The sequence below is a fragment of the Ixodes scapularis genome, unplaced genomic scaffold (assembly GCF_016920785.2).
Source record: "Ixodes scapularis isolate PalLabHiFi unplaced genomic scaffold, ASM1692078v2 PGA_scaffold5__190_contigs__length_132052651, whole genome shotgun sequence".
NCBI lineage: Eukaryota > Metazoa > Arthropoda > Arachnida > Ixodida > Ixodidae > Ixodes > Ixodes scapularis.
Genome location: NW_024609880.1, coordinates 11,183,706 through 11,199,523, shown reverse-complemented (window position 1 = coordinate 11,199,523; position 15,818 = coordinate 11,183,706). Strand labels below are relative to the sequence as shown.

General features: G+C 46.3%; 2 protein-coding genes across 14 annotated transcripts in view; one reads left to right on the top strand and one right to left on the bottom strand.

The window, feature by feature from the left end:
• LOC120843738 (PHD finger protein 20-like protein 1) overlaps window positions 1-8,278 on the bottom strand; it is a 67,098-nt gene extending 58,820 nt beyond the window's left edge. For 3 of the 4 annotated variants that reach the window (XM_042293785.1, XM_042293787.1, XM_042293788.1), the window contains exon 1: window positions 7,166-8,278. In XM_042293785.1, the coding sequence (XP_042149719.1) occupies window positions 7,166-7,704 (539 nt within the window). In that variant the 5' untranslated portion in view covers window positions 7,705-8,278. The remainder of the gene's footprint in view (window positions 1-7,165) is intronic. The other variant, XM_042293786.1, reaches the window with a different exon arrangement.
• Window positions 8,279-8,463: 185 nt separating this feature from the next.
• The window catches only part of LOC115320370 (E3 ubiquitin-protein ligase RNF13), a 40,237-nt gene continuing 32,882 nt past the window's right edge, over window positions 8,464-15,818 (top strand). For 5 of the 10 annotated variants that reach the window (XM_042294377.1, XM_040502700.2, XM_042294373.1 and 2 more), the window contains exon 1: window positions 8,515-8,706. The gene's annotated coding sequence lies outside the window, so the exon portion shown is untranslated. Of the gene's footprint in view, window positions 8,707-8,751; window positions 9,025-15,818 lie in introns of those variants that run through there. The other 5 variants (XM_040502702.1, XM_042294374.1, XM_040502701.1 and 2 more) reach the window with 4 other exon arrangements.

Genomic DNA, 15,818 nt, shown 5'->3' with positions numbered 1-15,818 from the left:
AATAGTGCGCCACAAAGTTGGTATTATACGTCACATAGTGGCTGTTATACGTCAAGCAGAGACGTATAACAGCCACTCCGCGCGCATAGAAAGAGTGGGAGTTTTAAATGTAAAGAAGTTGTGACCCCGACTAAATTACGTCCTGTGGCGTAAATATTGCTAGAAAAAATTTTTTTTTCGCGGAAAATTTGTTTCATCACATGCTTGTCTTAATGAGGCTGTTTAAAAAAACTTTTTTTTCTTTGCATTTACCCTTTAAAGGGCCACTGAAAAGAAAAGTATGTCTTTTTTTTAAACAGTCTGGTTGCAAGATTTATTTCAAATTCTGCGCGCTAAGTCCACGACGCCACAAAATGGTCATAAACTCTTTCCACCTCAACATATGGTCATACACTCCCTCCACCTTACCGTGATGGCCAAGCCGATCCACCCCTTCTGCACGCACTCGAAATGCCAAGAGAAAACAAGTGGAAAAGAGGTGACTGCCAACCAAATTGCGTCTTGCGCCATCAATTTTGCTCCAAAAGATCTTTTCTTACGTAAAATCGATTTTTTTACACGTATGTTTCAACCAGACTGCTAAAAAAAGAACAATGTTTTGCTTTTCAGCGTCTGTTTAAAGGGACAATGACACCCATCAAAATATATTTTTAATTTTTCCCAGGCAATCTATTATGGTGTCAGAAGACTACCCTATCAATATTTTGCTATAGACCAACACGCGGCCCTGACGTCACGAAGCTGCGGTGGCGCTGCCGACGGCACTGCGCATGCGCAAACGATTCACTCCTCCCGAATTATGTTTCTGCGCACGCGCAGTGCCCACACCTGGTGTGGGCAAACGCGGGCTTGTTTGTAAACAGGGTGTCGGTCTATACACCAACTCATGTTTACAAACAAACCGGAGCGCCCGGAGCGCCCCTAGCGGACGCCACCGGCGCCGCGCATGCGCGATGGGGGTGTGGGCAAAAAGCTCGCCGTCGCCCATAAACAAACCATTGAAATGCGATGTCGTCAGCGTCGGTGTGAGTCCCCCTGCCCTTTTTTGCGTTCGAATTGTTGGTTGTACGTCTTCCTGGCGATGTCTGACTATCTTGAGCGGCGTCAGCGAAATTACCGAGGCTCGTTACACCGTAAAACTTCGCATGAATAATGTGACATGTGGCGATTCATTCCGCGTGGACGCCGCAGATTGTACGCTAAAGCCTGATTCGCATGATGAGATTTCGCTCAAAATTTTCAGTCGCGACGCCGCTCGGGCTGCAAAAGCGTGAACCGCAGCTGAGATGGTCGACGATGATACTGAAAATCGGAAACAGAATCGGACCAAGGGAATTAGGCATAACAAGTCGGTGTTGGTCACTGGTAACAATGACCAACATCTCCTTGTATCTACTGTTTACATCGAGCCTGCTTACCAACCTTCAAATTTAAGTCTTTTGAGGCCTTCACTCACTTCTTATCACAAGTATCGGGCCAACATTTGGTCTACGGACCGGCGTCGTCTAAGAGAGCAGACTACAAGCAGAAACGTTTGAAAGAGCAGACGACAATTCGAACAATCAGGCGGCCGTTTGAACTAGAAGACGCACTGAACGTAGTCCACAGGGGGTCCACACAACTTGACGGTTTTCTGGCGTTCATGTTGGAACAAAACAAATAAATCTGATGAACACAAGTATCCGTGAATTCAACCCAAAGTGCTTCCCGCCCAAGCAATTGTTGTCCGACGGCGTCTGCTTTTCCCTTTTCACGGCACACATCCAGATTCTCGGACAAACCGAGCACGTGAAAACTGACCTTCAAACCTTTCTCGACACTTTTGGTACGGCCCCAGTCGCGGCGTTTTGACGAGAAGGCAGGTTTTTGTCTGGCTCCTTTCAAAACAACCCAGGAATACACGTCTGGCATGGGGACTTCTGCCCACAGCCCCAGACCGGAAGTGCGACCGACGCGCCACCACCGCGCCGTGACGTCACAGAGTTGAGTTGGTGTATAGTTCGTTGCAACTCAAGAAGGTAGGGCGAGGCTAAGAAGGGCCAGGGAGCAGGAAGCAGACGGAATGCTGGAGAAGAAGGGGGGAAACCTCCTCCTCTTTTTAGCGTTTCGTCTGCTTCCTCCTCCCCGGCCCGTCTTACACTCGCCCCACCTTCTTGAGTTGCAGCTGACTATACAGCGTCACATATATTTTTAATAAAGTAAAAAAATGCAACTGCTCGATACCGAAACCGGACTGGGGAGGAAGAAGAAATATAGAGGAGGAGAAAGTTACCAAAAACCAAATGGCAGTGAACTTTTTTTTTTTTTTTTATTAAAGGGATGGTGAACCGAAATCTGGATTTCAGAAAAAACAGTGCAGGAGATGTAGGCGGGATGCTACAATCCCTACAACACTACTTGTAAGGCAATATCTCGAATGGGCGGCCATATTTTGGGAAAAAGAGGTCGAGATTGAACCAGGCCGACGAGACGCGTGACGTGAAGATACCTAGTTTCCTCTTCTCTTCACTTCGCCTCCTCAAGGCGGCGAGGCGGAAAAGACGCGAGGCCGTTCCCTCTCCTTCTTTGAGAAACATGATGTGAACATTTCTGTCAAATGGGCCTCCTTTTTTAGAAAAATACGGTCATCCGTTCGAGATTTCGCTGTACGAGTGATGTTTTGGTGTTCGTAGCATCCCGTTGCAAGCTTTTTACCGCGAGTTTTGTAGAATACAAATTTTGGTTCAGCATCCCTTTAAGGTATTTGCAACGTACAGGCCACAAAAATGAATATAATATTTTTTATCTATTTTTAGCATTGAGGGTCTGCGTTCAATGAGCCATGACTATGATTATATTTAATGGTTATGTCTAAACCTTAAAAAACGGCACGTGACCACGGAGAAGAGAGTGAGCGCGACTCAAACCAGCCAGTTCTCGATCGGCAGTTTTCGGGCAGAAAGAAAACGAATTTCGAGCCACAAATTGTGTTTTGGTAAGTTGGGCTCACAAATGTCATGTACAGATAAAAACGTTGGCAAGTATAAATACCCTGTCAGTGCCCCCTTAAATACAATCCAGCCCACAGCACCAAAAGCAAGCAGCATGATTGCAATTTATATGAATGGCAGCTACTGAGAACTGTCCTGGTAGCAGTTGGTTTCTTTTATGGATTTCCGATGAAAGGCATAGTCCCTCATAAAAACAATACATTGTGCCTCTTTAACAACCCATATCGCAATTTTTATAGGTCTACTGAAAACAAAACCAGTTCAAGATGCAACAGTTTGGTTTGAAATAAAGCCCAGACCTTACTGACTACTTTTCATCAACAGAAAATACAAATGTTCAAGGTCTGCTTAGCAAACAAATAAATTCCAGTACTCAAGTTAACAGAGTATGATTCTACTCTATCTGATAACAGTACAAACAGAAAATATTAAAAACTTTATAATATCATTCCTGCTCATACATACATTGCTGAAGCCCTACTAAAACAAACAAAAGCTTGCTTAGGGGTTTGATAAAAAAAATGTGACTAACAAAATTAGCAAGTAAGACCACAAAACGGAATGATTTTCTCAGAAGACAATTGCTTGGGTGCATTCTAGCACAACAGTTAGAGTTTGCGTCGCTCAGCAGGGCATTCCCACTGTTCACCTTGTCCTCCTGCTGGCTTGCTGTTCAATGGCCAGAGCGTGTATTTGCCTCTACATCATTTACAAGACAGGAACTATACAGATGACGCAACCAATTATCACTTTTATCGGCAAGTTTACGACAAGAATGAAGAGCACGGAAAAGGCCTCGGCAAAGGCAGACACCCTAAACAAGCAAAAATTTGTTTAACCTTATTGAGTAATTATCGCTTTCCGGAGATAGATTATTGGTAAGCGTGCGTCAGCATGCTCCTAGTTATGTTTATATATACGCACTGATGTGATTGGCCTAAGTCATTTTGGAGCACCTTTTGGAGCAGCCAAAACAGTGTTTTGGAGCAGCAAATGTGGCCTTTGGAGCAACGAATCAGTGTTTTGGAGCAGCACAAGTGGTTTTTGGAGCAGCCAAAACAATGCTTCGGAGTAGCAAAAGCGGCTTTTGGAGCAGGTATTCTTAGAAAAAAGATGCGTTTTGAGTGCAGCACAAACGAAGGACACTTTATGTTGTGTTCTGTTCTGATGTGACTTGTTGTGACGAAACTCGCTGCTTGTCGTTTTACTGCTGAGACAACCCACAAGTGTACAGTGCTGTAGGCATTGCCGAGCAATTCCGAAAAATCACTTGCCACTGTTTTACTGTTTCCCGACGAGCCAGATTTTTGTCAGAAGTAAACAAACGTGGAACAATGGATTGCAAGGGTCCCGGCTTGTGCCTCTGTCGTGCAATCATGTTCGCATGCATGTGACGGCAACTTCGGCAGGCTTGCTGTTGCGCGTGCTTTGTCGCGCGAGCGGAGACAACGGCTGTTCGATCAAAACCAAAACCATGCCACAGCGCTCCGTCGCCAGCTGATTCCCAAAATTATATGCAAAATGTAACTGTCGAGTATACGGCATAAACACTCCAGCGGCTCATGCTTGCCAGGCCAGCAAACAAGGTACAAGGTGAACCCATACAAAAAAAAGAAAAAAGAAGAGCCTGAGCGCATCGATGCAAGACATTGCGAGTCAGGGTCAAAACGTTATTGGAGCACTTTGTGCAGCGACTGAACTCGAGAAAAACAAACGCGCTGTGCTGGTTCATTGTGCATACATTGCCTTCTTTGTTTTAGCTCACTTCTCTTCACCAAATTTCTTTCGCAGCAGAGTTTTGCACGTACCGGGGTCCCACTCGAAAGAAAGCCCACCGAGAGAAACCTATGTAATCAATACTTCGACACAGCAGTCTTTGAGTTAAAGAGGGATTTTTATAGTAATGTATCATTTAAACAAGAACATGGAATGTTGATGAACATGCTGCGGTACTTAGTTTCATTTTAGAAAGCGCCATATCTGCATCGACGTGGGGACGGCAACACCCGACGTTGCACGACCACGGGGACTGGAAGGCAGGGATCAAATGTAGTTTTCCCGCGGCCATTGCTTTAAGGAGCGAGTGCTTTAGCTCACAACGTAACTCCCGCCGCGCAAAAACATGGTTTCGTCCACAACATGACCGCATGGCTGGTACCCGGCACGCTAGAGTCGAAGCGTCCGCACACACCCGCGTCTATCGTTGAAAATATTTTTAAAAAAGACGCGAGACGAGACCTACGAGGCGACGAGAGCACGAAACGTGAGACGGCGGGAAAGCCGTCTCACCAGATTACCCATATTTTGGCGAAATGTAGCAGGATGTAGTTAGCAGGGTTAGCCCCTTGGCGCAGTTTGGAGCAGCAATCACATCATTGTATATGCGATTTAATGAGTGCCGTATTTCAAATGCACGCGGCCACATTCAGCGGCACTCCGCAAGAATTTACAACTAAAAGACGAACTGATGCCCAAGTACTGCTAACAAAGCTACGTGTGCATGTCCCATTTTCGGAGATCAGACAAAACCGTTGTTGGCCGTGCTGCGGCACTGACGGCACAAAGCAAAGCGCCCAAACAAGTGCTTCAAAGGCACTGGTACAGGCAATGGAAATAAATGCTCTTATTGCGTGTTGCTCATGTTCGTCCAAATACAGTATATTTCCAAACAACAAATAAGGGATCTACTTGCCCCCTCATGCTGCTGGCGCTTGACGGCTCAACACAACACCACAAAATAAAACGCAACGCCATGTCTATTTATATGGGACGGAATAAATCGTGGTTGTTCTCCTTAGAAGGAAATGGGTGTTTGGCACCCGTTTTTATCAAACGAGAGTCGCCTGCTTTGATACTGACATGATCCCATCGGTATGGTGGTTCTAAAACATTGGTTTAGAATTATTTAAACAAATGCAACTCTGCAAACCACAGTGGCCAGCAAACAAGAGTACTCCAATAAATTTAGCGACTAAAAAAAATCTTTTTCTGCAAGTTCTGGTGCAGCATTTGGACTTGGGAGCAGGGTGGCACAGCGAAAGTGGATTGGTGCACAATGGCACAGTGCTTCCACCCATGCATGGAGCTACCCGCTGTCGTCTTCGTGTTACCGCAGTGTTTCGAACAACTAATATAACTTTTTTTTATCAACGTCTCTCGCACAGACGTAATACTGAACGTTGTAACACAAGGTAAGACTTGACCATCGTAAGTTGCACTTCGAGGGTGTCGCACACAACGTCAACTCTGGATGACAAACGACATATCGCTTAAAAGGTAACCCCACTCCATTCCGAACAATTCGGGACTGGGCAATTTTACATTCAAGCGTTATACACAAAGTCGTATAGGTGCACAAAAGTTCTGGAGCACGCTGGCAGTTTGGGGTAAGGCCAGTGCTTGATTTTAAACTATTAAGCAGTGGGATGCAACACTGATTGTGGTTTTGTTTCCTGCCTAGCCTGCCTGCCTGATCAGCATCCTCAACCGCAAAAACCGAACGTAGCGAGGTGCCAAAGGTCACCTCGCACCGAGGGCGTCGATCCCGCTGTTCGTCTATGCACGGTCAGTAGACATGTAGCGCTTTCGGACTAGCGATCTCTCCCGTATCTTAATTTAGACCAGAGCCAACTCGGGGTCGTAGCTGAGGGGGTTTTAGAGAGAACTTGGTGAAAAGAGAAGCTCCGAGAACGACACAACTCCAAACTGCGCTCCCTTTGACGAAAACATTAACGCGAAGCACCGCTGGGGTCAAAGAGAACTCCTTCCTACCCTAACCTAGACTACTATTAAGCTCAAAATAAATCTGGCACAATCGAGAAAGACGGGCGCCCACGTAGCACGCGAACGAAGAGCTGAAACTTCCCCTCCCAAGACGCTGCAGAGCCGTAACTCTACAATACCGAAGAAACTCTCGCCGCCCAGATTTAACTACGCTAACACGGGTTCGGACTTCTTACCCACTTCGAATGGGAAAAAGTCGGGGCGTCCTCCGACGATTTGCAGCCCCTCTTCTTTGTCGCGATTTAGTGTTAGCGAACTCGCCGAAATAACGCGGCGAGCCAGCGATGCTGCAGTGCGGGGCGCTGGAGCTCGCACGCGAGATCCACGAAGCAGGGAGCACTTTGGGCAGCGGAGCTCGCGTCAACGAGGCTCTTTTTGGGAGCACCACTCACCACTGCAGCTGCTGGAAGTCCCTCGCTTCGACTCGCGTGCCAGGCGCGTACACGGGAGCGAGACGGGAACGCCTCCGACGGCTGGTGCTGCCAGTGCCGGAGCTGTCCGCGTCCGATTTGTCGTTGGATGTCTCGCTACACCACCGCCTCGCACCCGCCGAATCCTCGTCCCCGTGTTGAGAGTTTTCGGCCGGCGCGTTCGCCCCGCCGCGCTTGGAGGCGTCCGACGTCGAGCCGTGGTCCTCCGACGCGCTCCGATCCCCCGCCGCAGCGGTGTCGTCGGCGCTTCGACTCCCGTCGACGCCGCCGCCGCGCTTTCTGGTCGGAGTACAATCGTCGAGCGGCGTGCCGTCGACGGTATCGTCGCCGTAGTAGAGCTGGTTCCACGAGGTCTCCGGTTGGGTTTCGAGCGGGTTTTCGACGACAGTCTCCGCGCTGGACTCGGTGGCGAACTCGTGGTCGACGACCAAGTTGCGCTCGACGGACTCCATGCTCTCGTCGTCGTCGGCTCCGACCACGTTCTTAGCGTCCGCTGACATGTTTGCCGTTGTTCGGTCCGTGTTTTTGGTTCGCTCGACGGACGGCAAAGATCAGTCGTCGGATGCCCTTCGAGACAAGATACTCCGATGACGAAATTGCGTACAGCCCAAACCGCCCAATTACCCAAAGGAAAAACAAAAATAATCGAACGATAGTGAATGGGATGCGACGGTTTGTCGCGAGAGTTAGGTTTTGGGCAAGAAATAACTGTCATTCGCGGAAATTTCTGACGGAGGAACGAGGTGAGAGGTAGAGAATGGCATTGACATAACTTTCCGAAAGCGTGCCGAGCTCTCACCGACCCTCGTGCCCTCGTCCGTAGCCCTCAAACGACGCACGACCACCGACGTTCACGCGCACACTTCGTCAACGAGGATATCCGAGTGCATGAAGGTAGTACACACAATACAAAAGGCACACTGTAGTTCTCGCGGAAGCTGCACATCAATGCTCACACTAACCGCAGAACCCAACACAAGCGAAACAACACGACGAAGTAAATCCTACCGTTACAATCAATGATGCAACGATAGTAAATCGTAGTTGGCGTAGTTGGCGATTTTTTTCCATCCCATCAGACGTCAGTCGCGTACCTGCCGCCCCCTACACAACAAATACGATATAATTTTTTTTTGTAGAACTGTATTGTTAGATTAATTCAAGCATCAAATAAAATCAAATTAAGTAAAGATGCCACCCACCTGGGTAAAAATAAATTATTATTATATCTAAAATATTTTTTTTTATGCGAAACTGCTAAAACGAGGCCGATGGAGCATGGAGCGGCTGTCACATGATATCACGTGGTTGTTATGAGACTTTGCGAGTGTTTTGTGCGGCTGGAAGTTGTGTGATGGTCCGTGTTATTGTGGCTTTGAGGAAGCGTGTTCAGGCACAAAAGAGGTCGGTTCGCCAGACGCAAGCCCCTAGAAATCGACAGCTCATGGAAGCATCATCGCTGGGACGTTAATTCCTCTGAGAACCCAAGAATCCAAAATCAAGTGAGCGAAAAAGATGCGAAATCCCGACAATTTTAAGCCTAACTTCGCGGGTGGCCTTGGCTTGTGGCCACAACAAACAGCGGTGCGCTTCGCAGTGCCCGTTGATTACTTCAGCACTCTTCTTTAATCGAACCGCTGAAGTTCGCCTACCACAACCCGCGACGTTTTTGCGACAATTGGTTGGGCACGTATGCGATTTCTCCATCGTTCTCCATCGTGATCTGCGGTGGCCTTTCGGAGTTCCGGACCGTCGTTCCAAGTACGCATCGTCGTCACGCGTTTCCTTGAAACGCTACTTTGGACGTACTCTGCAGGAAGGTACGTTACGTTCGTTGTCGAAGGGCTAGCTGCCAGGACGACGCTTTTCGGCCCGACGTGACTACCGCTTGCTGAATCACCAGCGGTTCAGTGTAGGTGTATACACGGTTGGAAAGTGTAACCATTGCACAGAGAGGAAATCCCCCGCCACCGTAGCTACTACGCGTTGAGCGTTCGGAACCAAGGCTACATTTCAGATTGAAAAACAAAAATAATAACGACGTGTTTTCGGCACCATCGTGGCATTGAGGCAGCCGTGTGTAATTGTCACGACGAACGAATCTACCTCTCGTGTTATCGACTCGCTTGTGGATAACGCCGACCGCAGGGTCGAGCCGTTTATTGCTTATAATCAAGATATGCATGTTTTTTTTATTTGTTTTTTCGCGGCATTGTGCAGCTGTTTGCGCAAACAGGTGATCTGTCTTTCACCGGATAAATTTCTGTAACTAACTTTCAACTGACACCAGATAATACGCAAAAAGTACAAACAAAAAAGTCGACAAAACGAAGGAAGAGTTGAACTGGACAAGCTGTAACTTTCAACTGAATGGTTTGTTTTGCACGTTCTGGCAGAACTCTGTAAGGTAAGGTCTAAATACACTCTCAGAAACCAGCGTCACTGGCTCTGTAATAGTGAAATTCTTTGTCGGACAATAACAATAAGGGTGCACTCACACAAGGGTTGTTATCGTGCAATTCTATCAACATGACATTGGCCTTTTCAAAGTTGGCTTGCATGCAGAACGGTCGCAGTGAACCCCAGACTGGGCCTGCATATTTATTAACGCATGCTCTCTGACCCTGTCATGGATGCACTTCCCCGTCTGGCCCACGTACACATTTCCACTTGACGGGACTTTGTATGCGATGCTAGCCGCGCGACCACATGTGGTTTTTTTTTGCAGGTCCTTCGCGGGACAGCCGGTTCCTCCTCTTATCTTTTTGCACAGTGTAGAAAGTTTGTTTGGTGCTGAACAAACGAAAATGGCTAGTGAAATTCACTCGGCCTTGATAAAATCCCATGGTAAATACTCTTGTGTGAGCACACCCCCATTGCCATTGCCTGACAATGAATGCCACTGTCGACAGAGCCAGTGGCGCTGGTTTCTGAGGGAGTGTGTTTAGAGCTTATCTTGCGATGTTCTGCCAGCACGTGTCTGTTTTTATCTGTTTATATATATATATATATATACATATATCTTTTTTTTTCCAAAATAAATCATTAAGTTGAAAGCTGCCTTATGTTCTCTCCAGGTCTTTCTTTGTTTTCTGTTTTTTTTAGTTTATTATGCAGTGATGAGTAACCAACTAGCCCAGCCTGTCGTCTTAATGTAGATCTACCTTTCATTTCGCATGGGTGAACACGGATGCTCTTAAAGTCTTTGGTATTGGGAGCTTGGGCATGGATCTTCAGATTGTTGTCCAGCACGGCTGTACCGAGCAAGTCCTTTATAGAAATTACAGAGAAGATGCAAGCAAGCTGGTGAACTTTCAACATCGTAAAATCCAAGACTTGGGGCAAAAAAAGAAGAAGAAAAAAGGGGACAACACAGACACAGGTTTGTCCCCTTTTTTTGCTTTTTTTTTTGTCCTGTCTCGGGTTTTACATATGAATATTGCTTGCGAAAACTCTGCCCTGAGGTTCACTGTTCTCAAATGCTGGCCTCCTGCCATTTGTCACACAAACACGGCTCGCGTGTGATATCATCGTACCAATGGTCATGCCTACTTTTTTTTTTGCCGAAAGAAGCAAATAGGGTGATGCGGAATGTACGCTGTAGAAGGTACACGCGCAGCATCAAGGCCCTTCACAATGGCCGCTGATATGACGCCAGTACAAGCTATTTATAAAGCTCCGAGACGTTGTGCTGCTTAGCTATGTAGGTGTTTCATAGCTTTCCTCTGTACTCATTGCTTATAAAACAGTACACAAGCGTGTTTCACTTACTTGCCTGTGCGAAAAACGCTCTAGCTTTACTGCCAGTGTGAAGGAAATCTGTAAAAGTAAAATCATTACACTCGAAATAAGGATGGCATAGGTACAGGTATAGTGCTCTACCAGAAACTCTCGATGTATGATGTCATAATATTTAGGGCAGTTTCAAGCTTATATGTTTCACATGCCCCAAATAGGCTAAGCAAGCTGCTAAAAATTTGGAGATAATTGTTTAACAGTGGGGAATGAGCGCTCTTTATGCCGAATATCTAAAGATATGTCCTTCGTGTATTTTCCGAATGCTACAGAATCGAGGGGTGGGCCGCTTATTGTTGAACAGGCGGATGGTCGGTATTTGATGGTAGCTACATCGTGGCAAAAATAGTGGGTCAAAACAGGGAAGGGTGAGGTTTGTAGTACATCATGAGATAATAGGTGCCGATGCGACATGGTTCAGATTAAGTTGGGAGACAGTTCCCATCGTTGTAGGTGGCATTCACAGCCGCCTGACGCTCCGGTCAACATATTTTTTGCCAATACGGGTGTTCCGTGGCGCGTCGCCCTGAGAAAGTTCTCGTTGCCAGCGGCCTTAGGCAACTAGGTATTCACCCTCAGTTTGGCAACAGGCTAGCCGGGGCTGTGTACCAGCTGTCCCTGGCCTACCCTCCACCAGCAGTCTTGTCCAGGACTGAAAGAAGGTGTTTAAGGGACATTTCAACACGAGTGGCGCCACATCTTAACTACTCTGGTGAAACCGAAGTTGCTAACTGTCAGTAATGTTTGAAGTTTGCTTGGAATTAACTTTGGGTCCTTGTTTTTTTCACATGTACACCGACAAACTCCCTGGGCAGATTTTGGGGAAAAGCGAAAAACTTTGAATAAGAAGTGCCCAAGTTTTACTCAAAGAAACCTCTTATTACAGCTCTACTATGTGTTGACCCAGAATACACCTCACATTGAACTGCGACTTTCTCTGGGAATTGCACCCCTTATCTCTCTTGCTGGTCTCATCCGTTGAGATACGTCTTCCAAGTATTTAGGTTGTACGCAGGTTTCCTGGGGGTTGGGGAGTCCCTGTGTATCCTGTTTTCTTTGATGTAAGCCCTGAAAAATACACTTGCTACTAAGATTTTCGTCAATTCAAATTTATTTTAGAGATTGAAATATTGAAAATTATAATGAAGAAAAAAACATACTTTGCATTAATCTTGGTGCCGTGCAAGGCCTGCTATCCTAGTGAGAAGCCACTTCAGTCTCTTCTTCAACCAGCCATGGGCACGTTACTGCAAATAGGTAACAGTGTTACAATTAGTTACTCAGAGTTAGTTCCAAAAATGAGAGTAACTTATTACAGTTACTTTGTTAAAGTCATGCCATTACTATTAGAAAACATTTTAGAAAACATTCAAAAAGAACCTTCCTTAATGTGCCTTTAAATTAGCATAGATTTTCTTTTTTTTGGTAAGACATTGCGCTGTTTACAGTAGCGAATCATATTTTGTGAGAAACTAAAATTTTCCCAATAATCAATATTAACATGTTTGCCTCTTTGTATTTAAATTTTTACCAGGAATAATTCCTGAACACGACCATAATTTAGGGCAGTATTGGGGTAAATCCACCATATGATAAAGCATTTATAGTTCCTCTTGGCCAAAATTACAGGCAACTTTAGTTGTTCGAAATGTTAAGCTAGCAGATACCTCCGATGATTCACGAAGAATTTTGTAGTAAGCACGACCACCATAAGGTACACATCTTTTCTCCACCACTTCCCAACCAGGTCGAACACGTTTGTGCTCCTCCACCTCAGCCCAATTAAAAGAGAGACCACCCTGAAGGCCCACCACGTGAATATCTATAAATCAACAGGTGCCAAGCGTCCCTGGTCCCAACTAAGGGTGATCTTTCAATTTCAAGAAACTACACAAACAAGCAGGACGACACACGTTTCTAGCGAATACTCTTTCTCAAGGAACGAGACCCAACAGCAGAGCGAATAAATTGGCCTAAAGTCAAAGCTCAAGAACCCACAAGAGTGCATCTAGGAGTTGAACGATTCGAATTGGAGGACAAGGAAATGTATGCTTGGTGGCAAAATGACGAGGCTGGGAAAATCAGGTGTTTGGGGCGGCAAAACCTAAAAACGGTCTTCTGTGAAAAGCGCGCTCCCTCCGCTGGACGAAGAGATGAGAAACGCTTTAGAGGCGCTGTGCTTAGTTACATCTGCGTGCGCTGTGGGTGATGCACCATACACAGTGGTTAAGGACACATATCCCCATCCTCCCAGTTGGCGGGTTGAGCTTGGCCAAGCAAAGTCATCCAAAGCTTCTTTTTTTTTTTTTTTTTTCGTGCTTCAGGCGGTTTTTGTAGCAGTTTTTGCTGCGCCCTTCCCGTATTAGGACTTGAGACTCTCTCATGAGTTGCGAGACGATTTAGTGGTCGTGTTTGCAATGTCTTTGCACATAAATCTGAGAAGTAACTAATGACATTACTCTTTACAGTTACTTTCGAAAAATGGTAAACCTGTTACAAGTTACTGAAAAGAAGTAACTAGTTACCGGTAATGCATTACTAGTGACTAGTTACTGCCGAAGACTGTCTTCAACACACGGAGATGAATGACAAAGGGAACTTCATCTCGTCACCATCGTCTGTTCGGGACAGCGGATCAGAGTTGCCATATCTTTGCGTCACTATAGAGGCTCATCTGAGCGTACACTTTATGCAAGTCACTGTTTTGGTTTTGGGCTTTTTGCAGAGATGAGGCAGTGGCGAAAATAATCCCTGGAGAAGACGTACATGAGGGACAAAGGACAAACACAAATCTCCAAACACAGCTAGGTGACTGGTGCGCGACCGAAAAAATTCGCCTGGTCCTAGCTGTGTTTGGAGATTTGTGTTTGTCCTTTGTCCCTCTTGTTCCCCTTTCCAGGGATTATTTTCGTCATTCTTTTCCAGCCCGCTTGTACCTTCACATTTAATTGCCTTATAAGGAGGCAGTGTTTTAAAACTGTTTCTGGGCTGGATTTTACGCCAAAAAGTGTAATGCGAAATTGTAACACGCTGACCAAGGCAACATAAAGCATACATTACCCGTAGCAGGCAATCTGTATGTACATGAAGGATGTAGAAGCACACTTGATGATACTTAATCATAATCAGCGAGACTTAAGAAGCCGTGCAGTGGGAATCCCTAGGAGTGTACAATCTGCAACTCGGCACAACAGCCGGACCAAGTATGAATCACGGGAACCCGGAGTAGTAGACGAATGTCGGCGCACGCAGCTGGCTTCTGAATGACGAAGTGCAAGTTCCCATGCGATTGCACGACGTAATGGGTCCCGAATAAATTAAAGCTTTTCTTAGTTGTTCTGATAAAACCGGGGAGTACATGATCGTTGCATGTACAATGCTGCTGAAACCACCCAAAGTATTCCGTAAACAAGCGTGACAAATCATACTACTTGCATAATGCATACACGACACATTGTGTGCTCTCCAGGTTTATCGGAATGATCCAACAAGTTTTAATTCTTTTAGGATGGTGGAGGCTATGAATGCACGCCTTCGGCAACGTGTCTCATCCTAAGCTACGACTCCAAATAGATGCGCATCTAGGAATGCATCTGTCATGAGGTTGTTTTTTCTGTGCCGAGTACAGGCTGTAGGGGCTGGGAAAAATTACTTCTAGCTTTGCACCTGTTCTCTCGGCAGTGACGCACGGCAGTGAAGGTTGATTTTGTGTTTACGTGTGAAACCAACGTAGATCGTCCGGCACGCCTGGTCGGAGGATTAATTTGAACCAGCTGGGGATGTTTTTGCGGCCGAAACCCGAGTTGCAGTTGCACCTTTAAAGGGAAGCTGCAACGGGTTGCACATAAGTGAGAAGCCATTGTAGACATTGCCTAGTAGTTGGACAGGCCAACACATGCATCTTAACATATTTGCAGAGGTACGAATGAAAATGAAGTGTGCGCTTGGGCGCCAAACTTTTCTATTGCTGCTCCAAAGAATGCTCCAAAATTGCTTGGACAAATCGCATCACTGTTGGTCTAACGAGCAGGTAGATTCAACTGCACCATCTGTTTACAGGCAATTGAACTATAAAGGAGGAGTTTTATTATTTTTCCTGTCACGCGCATCAAGTTGTAGCGCACATTGTGTCATCAGCTTCCGTTAATTTTTCGGCAGCTGGTAGTTGTGCCGCTTTCAATGTTTCCTCATTGTTTATGAAGTAATAGTTAAAGCTGCCTGCATACATCCGATGCGCCCATGCCTCCATCTTAATGATTTTTAAAACGGCTCAACCGACGTGTAAGCGAGGTGCATTTTAGCGAAGCTGGATGTACAGAAGCGGAGTACGCATATGGGATGTAGTCGCCGTACAGGTGCTTGTGGCACCGTTGGTTCAAATTTCGCGGATAATGAGGACACAGAAGCAGATGGCTGCAAGTGATGAGCAAAAAGCGCGAGCCATACAGCAGGCATACCCGCACGCACTTTGCACGTTGCTGCCCTGTAGCGGTCATACTATGGTTTATATCAAAGCTCGATGAAAATCCTTCTATAGTCACTTGCAGAATGATAACGGCAGGGCATGTCTTTCTAACGCCCGTGCCTCTCGCCATGCTTTGACAGCACACATGCTCAAGGCCCACGAGATAGAGAAGCATAACCAAAGGCGAAAAGCTCACGCTGGAGACAACACGACTAAAACTCCTCTCTGTCGTTCTTATCCCATCAGTGACTGTAGATTCCCTGCCAAAAAGAGAATCCTCGAAAAAGAGTAGTAAATATAGGTGTGCCGACAATGCCGGCCGCTCCCGTAACGAGATGGAGACGGAGTTTGGGG